Source organism: Pelodiscus sinensis, chromosome 2 (genome assembly GCF_052426305.1).
Source record: "Pelodiscus sinensis isolate ZL-2025 chromosome 2, ASM5242630v1, whole genome shotgun sequence".
NCBI lineage: Eukaryota > Metazoa > Chordata > Testudines > Trionychidae > Pelodiscus > Pelodiscus sinensis.
In genome coordinates, this window is record NC_143053.1 from 238,851,725 (window position 1) to 238,864,503 (window position 12,779).

Consider the following 12,779-nt stretch of genomic DNA (forward strand, 5'->3'; position numbering starts at 1 on the left):
CGCACAACTCCCAGATTCAGAGTTGCTACAATGAAATGCTGATGATTCACTTCTGTATAAATGCTTAAGAAAAGCTTGGCTCATCCCCGGCTATAGCTGCTGTTTTGTGGTCTCTCTTACTGCTCATATTGGCACTTGTGTAAACAATAACAGCAGTTACGACACATGGTGATTCATAACCTTGGGGATCTAGGTACTTTCCCCATTCAAGACACTATTGTCCAAGCAGTTTTGAAGATTGAATTTCTCATCAGGCAGATCTGGCTCATCTTGTTCCCTTGCATGCAACATGCTGTGAGGAGTCTGTGTTATGTAAGCCATGGGGGCTTTAGGAAAACCCAGCAAGGACATCAAATATAGGTCTAAAAAAGAGGAGGGGGGCAGTTGTAGGAATTAAAACTAGTCTTTCCTTATTTCCCTTGGCACTGGCAGCAACAAAGCAGCTGTGACTACCCGGAGTTCTGTTTCTTTAGGTTAGTGAGGGATCAAAATCCTTTGAACACAACCTCAAGTATAGCCCAGATTTCCTTATGATATTTTAATGTGCAAATCAGCATAACATGGGGACTTCTTTGCACTGAGACAGTTACCTAGAGAATGACAACAGACTTTACACATTGCATGTGGATACTCACCTCTCTTTCTTCCCTCTCACTCCTCCGTCTGGGCCCAAAGCTACAGTGGCTTTCACTGCAAATAGTCACACAGGCAGGCTTTTCAGCTGCTTGTAAGTAGGGCAAGAGTGGATTAGAGCAGGCATTTTGCAGCAGAAGGCTTTGGAGTCTCTCACCTGCATAGCCTGGGGATTGAATTTTGTCCTGTTTCAATGGTCTTGAGCATCTTTTGTCTCCCAATTTCTAAGGTCCTGATTCTTCTTTTCACCTTCACAGGGAGTAGAGAGCAAAAGCAGGCAGAAATAGGAGGAGAATATGGAAGAGAGACAGAAGCAACTCTGATGCATGTTTCCTCATCCCCCCCCCCCACACACACACACTCCAGCAGTTCACAAAAGCCCTTTTCTGACTCTGAAGGGAACACATTAGGAATCTGTCACTCTCTGCACCTGCTGCCATCAGAACCACAGGTCTCTTTGGGAGTTAAGAAAGTAGCATTCATTAGCTCTCACCTTTCTGTCTGCACTCCCACATTGGAGCAGGAGTCTGGGCAGAGAAGTCATAGTCACTTGTGAAATTTCAAGCAAAAGAGACCATCATATTACATGGTCTGTCTGATTTCCTATATACCATATAAGCCACCAACATCAGCCAGCACCCCACACTAAGCTCAGCAATTAAATATCAACATCCACTCCACACTGCTCCTAACAGAGGGAGGAGAAGCTGAGATGGACTATTGAGAGCCAGCCCAAGTACAGAAACGGGACTTCATTTCTGTGCTGACTCCAGCACCTGCACGTTTGGAGGTCGTATGCCTGCTTCCTCTGCCATTTATTCAGGCTTGTTTACATTACAGAGAAGATCAAAGCTGCTGCAGTCAATCTTCCAGGGTTTGAATTAGCGGATCTAGTGAAGACATGCTAATTCAAACTGAGATGGTGCTCCAGTCTGCCCCTGTTGTCCTGTTACTCAGGGCAGGGCAATGAAAGGAAGCGTGTGCTCCCATCAATGTCCCACTGTGTGGATGGAGCCAAAACATGATTTAAGAGACTTTGATTCCAGCTATGTAATTAACATAGCTGGAGTTGTGTATCTTAAGTTAACTTTTCTCTTTAGGATAGACCAATCCTCAGACTCTTCTTCATGGAAGGGAACACTTAGTGGAAACACTGCAGAGTTTGCCACACAGTGTCCAGAAATCCCTGCCATGTGAGTTTTGCCATGTGAGAAGAAACCCCAGCCCTTGGGATCCCTTAGCCCATACATTATCATAAGGGTCTTTAGTAGAGTATTGAACTCACACACAAATACACACATAGGATTTTTCGTGGTATTGTTAGAAAGCCAAAAGTTTTTCAAATTTCAATAACCGAAGAGCTAAGAGAAAATCAGATTTTTTTCTCTCAGATATTTTCATGTAAACAAAAAAATCATCAGAAAATTAAACACACAATTTCTAGCCAACAGAGGCAGTGCGGAGGGAGACATGAAGGGTCAAGCTGAAGGTAGGAAGGAAAAGGGTCTCTATCCTTTCCTCCCAGTGCCTCTTCCCTGCCACCTGTGGTCACTCTACTTGGCAGTCAGGCGAGAAACAGGACATAACACTTCTGTATGAAAGAGCCTGACTGTGAGACACTGGTCACCCACTCCCTGACCAGGCATGGCTGCTGAGGATAGGGTCTGAGCATGTCGGGGGGTGGGGGGTAGGGGAGGTGATCCTACTCAGTTGGCCCTTACTCCCAGCAGTTGTGAGGCACAGTGGTCAGACAATTCAGCTGCACACTAAGTTGTGCTAAGATGTAACATCTCTCACATACTTAGTTGAGCTGTTGGTTGCTGCCTACTTGCAAATAAACTGTCTTTTCCTCAGTTCTTTTATTTGAAAGACCCTGTGTGAAAAGGTAAGTTGCATAACAACAAGACTGTATTGAGGTTTTGATTTCTTGCAGTCACTGTTTGTGGGTCATTCTCTGTGCTGAGGAAATGCCTTATAGGAATTTGAGGCTAAATTCCGTCAATCACATGTTGTATTGGCTGCAATCAGCTATCAAGATGGGTCGCAAAAGGAACAGCTGTCCTTCAGATAACACAGTGATCACTGTCAAAGAGCATTATTCATGAGGCCTGGCACCTTGAAACAAATCCTTCAGTCTACTTCAACTTGTGCAGGTGCCTCTGTGGCATGTGTGCTTTTCTTTTCCATTAGGAGACAGGCTGAGGTATGGTAAACAAGCTGCAGGTTCTTGAGAGCTTTGTCTTTAGCTCCAGAGAATGCAGCCTGCTGGGAATGAACAAAGGGATCACTGTAGTTGTGCCCTTGTCTGAGAAGAAGAGACAAGTCTCCTTCCTAGATAATGGAATCTGGCATTACTGATGATTACCATTATCTGGGTGTCCAGGAACAGGAATGATTTCAACAGATTGACTGACCATTCATGGGCATCATACTGCAGCTGAGAGAGATTGTATTTACTGAATTCTCTTTTTTGTACTAATTTTTCCTGGGATGAGCCCAAGTCACTTGACTTTCATCCTAGTTCATTATAGTCAGTGGCATGTCATCTGTCTGGGATGAGAGAGAAAGAGGGACAGAGATAGAGGGCTATGTGAAATTGCCCTGGCGCTAGCAGTGCAGTCCAGGTCACCTCACAGTTTCTCTTTTACATTTCACATAGAAGTTAAATAGAAGTGTGGAGACAGATTGAGCTTGGAGACAGATTAGCAGGATGAGGTACTGAACCATCCATGCAAACACGAGAGGAATTAATGCACACATTTAAGGAATCTTGAGAATTCCATCAAGTTGTGACACACCCTAGGAATAATGATGATGATGTCAAAGACAGCTGACTGACAGATTAATCTTTACTTCCATCCACGGCCACTAGGAGAGCATCCATCGGTATAACCAGACCCGTCTATGATCCATGAGCAGTCTTGGAGGTGCCTGAGAGGGAACTATGTCATTAGCAGAACTCAGATGTCCCTCAGGTTGCCTTGCTGGTACTTTCTTGATCACTTTGTCCAGGACTGGGCACTAATTCACAGGTTGTGAGCCCCCAGTGACAGCTTTCTGATAATGAGCCTGACTGACTCATTTTTAGGTTGCATTGGTAGAGAATGCCCTTCCTCCAGACTTGTTTAGTTGAGCTCTCTAGCAGGTCAAACAATTCACTGCCCTTGCATGGTGGTAGATGTGTGTGTGTGTGTTTTCTTCATGATTTACTTATATAGTACCCTGCAGAAGGGTCTATATGGATGCACCCAAATTTCCACCAAGGGACCTTATTTTTGTTACTGGTCCAACTTGCAGAGGACCAGGACATTAGGTTGTATGGTCATCAAAGCAAAAACTGTTTTGTGTCTTGTACAGCAAAAATTACATAGTCAATAAGTTTTATGCATAATGCACAGTCCAGCCTTACAAGACCTGATTTTGGCGGATTGGATAGATGTACTTGTCACATTGCCTAGGTACACGTGCATCAAATTAAGACCTTTACACAAAATTTGCTTGATTTTATTAAAGGTTTTTAAAAAAAACCCTTAGCATTATTTTATGTCCTTTTTATATATTTAAAAATATCTATGTAAAGATAATAAAAAATAAATTGTCTAAATAAAAATAAAAAGTTTCAGGGGCATAAAACATTTGAATATACAGAGGTCTGAGTAATGGGTGAGTACTGCACAGCCTGGAGTGCAGCCTAAATGCAGAGAAGAGGCAGTTTGAGATTAAAGGGGTTCCAATCAACAGGGTTTTATTGTACTCCTGTGGCTCACTGCAAATGGAGCAGACATTGAGGACATTAATTATTTAGCATAACTTTTTCTTTCATATTGTTTTCTTCTGTGTTAGTAAGCTGGGGTTCCAGATTCATATTCTTTAATCACACGATCACTAAGAGGGTAAATGCCCTGAAGATAAAGGTTCCTTGTCATTTAAATGGGTGAAACACCTGCTGGATAACCTTTTATTTTCTTAATAAATGTGTAATATTTTGTGGTCAGGCTTTTCTCAGGAATGCTGTTGCTGTCTTTCTCCTTATCAGTCCTCCATACCAGTTACCTTATTGCCTGGTTTCCAAAATGCGGAGGTGCACAGTATAATATGTCTATTTTGAAATCAGTCTGAGCCTCCTCACACTTTTGCTAAATTCCCAATGATGCGCAAAAGAGACTATTTCCCTTGATTTTGAATTTAGCAAACAAATGTACCTTTTTAATTACTAGACTCGCAATGGGTATCTTGCATAAGATTGGGGGATACAGAGTTTCTTCAACATTAACCCATATTCCTCCCTTTGAAGCAATAATCAATGCAATAAATGAACTAGTTAATAATTGTGTGGTTAGGGGAAAGAGTCACAGTATTTCACTCTGTTGGGAAGCATAATAGTCGGTGTCCATATGGTCTAAAATAAAATAAAATAAATAAATAAGCCTTGCAATCCCTTTTGTAGCATCCCTTCTTGTAAACTGCCCCTAAGGCTTTTCCCAGATAAACTGGCAGTATGTTTTTATTCCCTACAGTGCAGTTCTCCCTTCTTTTCGATCAGGTCCAAGGCATATCCGTCAGCCCAAATGGGAGCTGAGTTTGCAAGCTGACAGGGGATGGAGAGGGCTGGTGGTGCTGATGTCAGAGCCAGGAGACAGTTGTGATTGGATCTAATTAGACTTTGCAGCAGCAAATAGACAAGCTCCCTGCATGATTGGCTTCAAAGTGGCTGGTGCCAAACAACTAGCAGAGGTGCAAAAAGTAGAAGCAGTGCATTTACAGCCCTGATAAAGAAAGGCAGCCTGAGTGAGAGCAACCAGACTCTTCTGCAGCTTTCGTCTGTACCTTTCCACAGTTCTCACTACAAGCAGTTAAGCATGTCAGCTCAGAAGATCAGAGACACTTAACCCAGCTGATACCAAGTGACAGAGAATAATTAGAATTAAAAACCAGGCGGTACTGAAGAGTGAATCTTATCCACAGACCTATAAAACAGCAAAACCCAGAGGTGAAATCATACAAGAAAGAAAAGCCCTTTATATTATTGTTTACTGAACTACAGTTATGACATCAGTTCTGGGGAACAACAGAGCATCTGGAGGTCCAAGTAGTCAACTAAAATGCAAGTCCAAAAGGAGGAGGAGAAGGAGATCAAAGAGGAAAGGTAAGCTTTGCTTTCCCTCTACCTTTCTTTTCTTTCATTCCCTCTCTTCCTATGCTCTCTCGATCACTCTCTCTGAGCTGCTGCTGCTTTTGTTGTCTATTTATTTTGGATATATGCACTTTTGTAGCCTCCAGGATGCTGTTTACACAGAACACTGGATACAGGGATTGTGAAATACCCCACAATTTCATGTAGGCTGTAACAAAGAGTCTTGCAATTGCTGGAAATAAAGGGATGCCTGTAAAAAGATAGGGACTGTTATTTTGTTAAAGGAAAAGGGAAGTTTTTTCCCCCTTCTGTCTTTGTACTCAACTGAATCAGTTTATTTATCCAGGTACTGCAGCACAACTCAACAATTCACAGCTAGTGCTTCCTTTGACCCTGTCAGACGTAATGTTATCACATGATTCCTAATGAAATAATATTTTGTGCTGTCCTAGGAATTAAAAAAAGAAATAAAAAGAAGCTAGACTTTTGCCAGTCTTTTTCAAATACAAATTACCATCAGATTCAGAGTTGCTCATAACACTGATACTGGCTTTCCAGTAACATGGAACCAGTTTTTATTTATCAGAATAATCTTCCTATGATAATTAAGAACTGCCTTATAAGTCTCACTTTACCTCTCATATGAAGCACAAATTTAGTATGTAAAAGAGGACAGAAGATATACTATCTTGCTGCTAGTGAAACAAGCTGGAAATCAGTAGAAAGAAGAAAAACAGTTTTCTGATGGGGGAGCTACTTCTAAACAGTTATTTTTGCCTTATTATTAATATTTGCGTAGGCTTGCTTTAGTAAAGTTAGTAAATGCATTAATTCTGATCCACTTCTCTAATCAAACCTGCATTACAGAATTGGTAAAGTAGTAAGCACTCTAATCAAAAAAAAAAAAAAGTGAAGCTACAGAATGTCATCATAGACTGTGAGGATGTCTTAAATAAAAGCTTTTCCCAAAGCAGTCTTGTTTTCTCAGATAGAGGGAATAAGACACTACTGCCATATTCCTGGTGTTGTGCCTGAACGGTTAAAGTTGAGATACTGTAAGTAATTTAAAGTAAATTAAAATGCATTTAATAAGCAAAATGTCAGAAATGCCCAACTGCAATCTGTTAGACTGTAAAGATGCTAATACAAAAGGATTTTCCAGAGCTGTAAATTCCACCTAGTCTGTAATTGTCATTGCTACAGAGGCCTGTGATAAGTTTGTCAGCTAGCTCATCAGCTCAAGCTGTTCTTTTAAAGCCTTTGAGTACATTGTTTCTTCTTCAGATCCTGGAAATTAATCAAACATTTTGGAAGCCCTAAATGTTAATTATTCATGTGTCTTTTAATTATTGCTTCATGTGAAAGTCATTGGGCGTGCATCCTGATAACTTTCTAGAAAGGCTCCAAAACAGACTTTCTGTGGCGACTTGCAATAACTAGCCAAATGCTGAAAGGAGGAGTCTACATAAGTAGATTGTCACTATTATATGTTTACCAGACATTTTACCTTTTTGTTCAAAACTTTAGTAATAGATAGTGTCCTAAACATAAGTAAAACAAACGTGCTTATGTGAATGCATACTTGAAATAGAAAAGCAGCAGTCTGCATATACCTTGACTTATTTTAGCAAATCTCTAATATTTCCATTATCTGATCCCAAAGGGACTTCTACAACTGTGCATAATGTTGTGTCACAAAAGAACTGTTATCTAAAGCACTAAGCAAGAAAAAGTTCCCACCCCCATGCATAACTAATGTGGATTAAATCTATTAATTCATAAGGCTCTTTGTCTTTACCTAAACCTAAGTCTACTGACTTGGTAATAAGTTATATGTGCTTTAGCTAACCTACTTGTCAGGAAGTTAAAATTTGGCCACAGACTGTGATCTACAGAAATGAGTCAATGGTTCATTTAACTATAGAAGAAAGATTACACCTGTTAAAATAAATAAGATGCTATTTCTTATAAACTTTGTGTTTTACTGAAATAATCTGAAAGTTGGGCCTTTTTTTTTAAGAAAGCAAATTTGCTAAATGATAACTATGTGCAGAATCAACAACTAGAATTTGGTAGAATTCCTGAACAGAATTGATTCATTTGTCCCACAGTAGATTAACTACTTTCAGGAATTAATTTTTGATTCCTTGGAATGTGTACCTTTGTAACCAGTTTCCAAATATTTTAACTGGTTACCATGTGAATTGTAAGAACAGCGGTTGTGTTGGTACTATTCTAATTTCCCTTTCCACAGGCTCATAGTGTTTGCTCACAAAAATTCATATAGACATGAATATATGATGACAACTTAAGGAAAACCCAATATTGAAACTGTTAAATCTGTTTTTAGGACACACCAATTTCCAAACTGATTTTATATATATATATATATATATATATATATATATATATATATATATATATATATATTTTACTAAAATCAGTTAACTTCTGATATAAAGGTGTTACTTAATCAATCAGATACATCCAGCACTCAACAAGAAAAATGTTTATTAAGCCCCTTAAAAGAACTGAGCTTTTACATAAATATGTTTCCCACGTTTTGCAGACACTACACATAATGTAATCTATTTTAATCAATAGAGGATAATCCTTTTTAAAGGATTATACCAAAGGTTTGTGCATGTAATTATTTTCCAGTGGGTGTTTTACTATCTACAGCAGGTACACTTTTGGCAGGTATTACTGAAGAAAAAGATGTGTGCACGCGTGCTTCTGTGTGTGGGTGTACATATATTGGTGTGTATGTACGTACCCAAATGCACACAGAGACAGTCACGCCAGTGCTAAATTGTAATTTAGTAGAAACCAATGTGAGAAGATGAAATATATCAAAACACACACTCTTCAAGGAATATTGCAAACAGATCATTTGTAGAAATAAATTCATTATATTAGCTGTATACTACATCTGTGATGTGTTTATATGCCAGGTTAGTAAGTTGTGCTACTTCATAAAACACCTAGGCATGCCTTGGAGTAGAAGCAACTATTACTCCCCATTTGATGCCATTCTTCTTCTCTTTCTAATTTTACTTTCCAGGTTTTTGTTCACTCTTTTACACTGATCGATGTGAATTTTAATGCAATGCCTCTGTGTATCGATATCAAATCCTGTGCTGTATTTTTCATTTATCCTGGCACTATCTTTTAGGAGTTAACCCAGAGGCAGTTGCACCTGAGAAAAACAGATTACATTCCACACAAGTTACATTTCTCCCTTTATTTAGGAGAAATATAGTGAAATTGACACGCTGTCACAGGGACAAGCACTATTTTTGTGTACGTAAATCAGGCAGCGGAGAGTGTAACTACCATGTACTGTATGGTTTTAGTGTTCAAATATATTCTTCAGTTATTCCTATATATTTGTATTATCTTTATAGTGATTGAGTTTCAGGATTTAGTTATAACCCTAGTATTAGTGGTTAATCATATGTCCATGCAGCGCGTATCACAATACAAGCATATTTACATAGACATTTAATTTAGATTTAGACTACTTGCAGAAAGTATCAGAGGGGTAGCCGTGTTACTTGCAGAAAGTGTATTCCAAAGCTAAAATATTTTGATATTCATAGCTATTTTGTAAGCTATTATAGGAACAGTTACACCGTCATTCAGAAATAACAAATTTAACTCTTAATGGTAAATAAATATAATTTCTCAAGGGGCTGTTGTAAAATAAACACAGACATTTGCCAAAATATCAGCACGTTAATTTTCTGTAAATTATGAATGACAGTCCTGTAGCTGTATTAATTTCATTTTTTTAATTTGTCAATGGTGTGATCTAACATTAGAGAAATATGGTTAATAATTTGGATAAATCCACGTTAATATTTAGTGGACTGTGTGTCTCCTTGTAAAACAACAAAAAATACTTTGCATGCCCATATGCACATGAGTATTAAATGTAATAGATTATAAACAGATTACTGACACAATTCATCTCAGGGCCCTGAATAAATTCTGTGCAGAATTAGGAAAGGAAAGACAAGAACTTTAAAAAAGAGGGTTTTTTTAGATGAAAATGATTTAAAAAAGGGACTACATAAATTGAGTTGCATCATGCTGAACATGCTGCAAAAGGCCAAACTTTCATTAACTGTCCTCATCTCAGTGGAAATCAACCACTAGAATCTTAACATGAATTTGTTGAGTTGCAATGTGCCACTACTTCATTATTTCATTATTTTTTATACATGGCAAATTATAAAATGTACTCATTGTTTGAATGTAATTTATTCAAAGACATTGATTCAACTTAATGGTAGGAAACTGGAGCGAATCAGGTATAAACACACGGTGAAATGTGGCAACAGAAAGAGAGGGAGCTGAGCTTGCTATTGATATCGAGGGGCAAGAAATAAAAGTTGGCAAAATAAGCCCACTAAGTATTGTGCGTGAGTGAGAGAGGCAGGATTATGATGAAATGAAATTTCAGAAAAAAAATAATTAAAGAATGAAATAAGGAAGTCAGCTTGGTTCTTCATCACCCAGCAATGCCAAAGTAATAAATGAGCATGTTTCATCTGGGTTAGGTTCAGGGACACAACTCCTTCTCCACGAAAGGATTGTGTCATGCTTCAAGATGTGCTCTGCTTATCTCATATTCTGACAGCTCAAGAGGAAGGGACTGGATTTGGTGATAAAATTAAATTGATTAAGCCTTTATCTATCTAATTTTGAACCTTTTTTAACTATTACCTCCAATTTCTAGTGATCCGTGTAATGACAGCAATTTGAGATCGCATCAAGGGCATTAGCTACAATGGCTGAACTTAAATTTAGAATAAAAATATGGGATTCACGCGTCCATATCTAAATAGCAGAGGATTTAGTTATAGCAGAATTGCCTCTTCCTAGCAACAGCATGTAAGTGAGGGGACAATAAAATTGAGCATTTTGCCTTAGCAGAGAGAGCAAATATTTTGGATTTACCTTTAAATGTTTATGTAAAGGTGAAAAAGAACTAGCCTGTAAATCAGTATGATATCCACACCATACCTGTGCACGCCTTGTGAATACATACCTTCATTTTGTCACATAAGTAGAAAATAATTCAGGTTTTTTTTGCTTCCTCTTATGGCTATTCAAAATTTCTTAAAGGCACCCACAAAGCATCAAAATTCATAAAATGACTATATGTCACATAACAGCTGTCATTTCTCTTTGTGAGTTGAGCAGGTGATGTTTCCCACATGGTTCTACACACCCAGGCTCACAAACTCCAGTTTGTTAAGCGAGATTAATGTAGTTTTAAAAACATGTATGACAGTCCTTTCCGCAGTTCCACTGATAGAAATGGGAAACACTGTACTAAAAATTAAAGGTCAGTTGAAATTGCCTAATGAAATATCAAAGCCACTAAAGGTCTGTACAAACACTTGCACTAGTTTATATCTGTACATGATAGTAAAAGAAAAATTGAAACATTAGAATATCTAATATCCACTAATTGAAGTACTTGGAAACCCTCCTGGCCATTGTGCTATAGGTTTTGTGAGTAGTAATGTACCTAAATTGATTCCTACATTTAGAGCCAACTATCTCTACAACCTTGCAGGCAGTTTACAGTTTTTCCTTTGTAAACTATTAGTTATCCAGACAATAAAGCTGATATGCATCAACAGATACATCAGTCTAAACGGGCTCATGATAGACTTGACATTTTTTATGTATCACAGCCTGATTTCCCTGTAAATTACATGAGCTTCAATAGTAAATAAAGTGCTTACATTTCTTCTCTATCTGATCTTCATCCCCCTGTTGGCTGCATTGTTTAAAATTCAGACAACCTAGGAGAGTTTGCAAAAGCATGTTGTAATTGTGAATGTTAACAAAAGAGCACTTTGTTAACTCATGGAAGCAGCTTATCAACTCATAATAGCAACTAAGCCCCAGTAATTCATAAAGTAACCAAACGTGGTAACTTTAGTACACAAGTGATTTAGTGACATCTTAAGTTTTCTTAATATCTCTTCTTAAAGGTTGTATTTTTAACATGCAATTAGAGAAAGCATTATTTGAAGTATGTAGTTGTATTTCTGGGCTCTAAATTAACCATCGCCATTCAAGGCTGAAAACTGGACATCTCTGTGAACAAACAGTTCAGTGAAAACTTGTGCTGAATGTGCAGAGAAATGCAAACAGAATGTTAGGGTGCAAAAGGAATAAGATGAAAAATATCAATGAAAATATTACAGTACCATTATATAGATGAATGGTACTCCCTCACCTGGAATTCTGTGTTTAATTCTTGTCATTTGGTCTCAAAAAATATCACAGAAATAGGGAGATCTAGAAACATACAATATAAAGAAAGTTGTGGAAAGTCTTCCATCTGAAGAGAGGAAACATGAGAGGGGAGATGACAAAGGTATACAATTAATGAATGGTGGTAAGGTAGGAATGTCAGGTGATCCTGTTTACCTGTTGTTGTGATCCAACACCGAAACTGAAAGGCAACACCTTTGAAACAGACAAAATTATATTTATTTTTATACAGCACATAATAACTTGTGGAACTCACTGCCTCCAGATACTTTTGACTTCCAGAACTTAGTAAGATTTTTTTAAATCATATCTGCAGAGCTTGACAAACTGCAGTGAGATCTACTTGCCAGCCCCGCACCGCGCATGCACCAGACCAGTGCTGCGCATGCGTGCAGCGCCGGTGAATGGGCTGACCGGCTGAAATCTACTCACCATGGGCGAGTAGAAACAGCCATTTGTCAAGCCCTGCATATCTGCATGGATCGTGGGCTTCATCTTGTACAGTTGAGATCGGGGGAAAGCTTGCTATTGACGTCCGTGAATGGAGGACAGAATAGGTGTGACTACACAGCAGGGCTTAACTCGAAATAAGTTATGTAAATTGAGCTACGTCAATTGCATAGCTTATTTCGAACTTGAGAGCATCCCACTTATTTCGAAATAGAGCACTCTTCCTCCAATTTCCCTTATTCCTCGTACAATGAGGGTTACA

At 38.4% G+C, this 12,779-nt stretch overlaps 1 protein-coding gene across 1 annotated transcript in view; it reads left to right on the forward strand.

The window, feature by feature from the left end:
• The first annotated feature begins 5,308 nt into the window (after positions 1–5,308).
• ADARB2 (adenosine deaminase RNA specific B2 (inactive)) overlaps positions 5,309–12,779 on the forward strand; it is a 469,731-nt gene continuing 462,260 nt past the window's right edge. Inside the window, exon 1 of the mRNA XM_006111888.5 lies at positions 5,309–5,779. Within this exon, the coding sequence (XP_006111950.2) occupies positions 5,680–5,779 (100 nt within the window). The 5' untranslated portion in view covers positions 5,309–5,679. The remainder of the gene's footprint in view (positions 5,780–12,779) is intronic.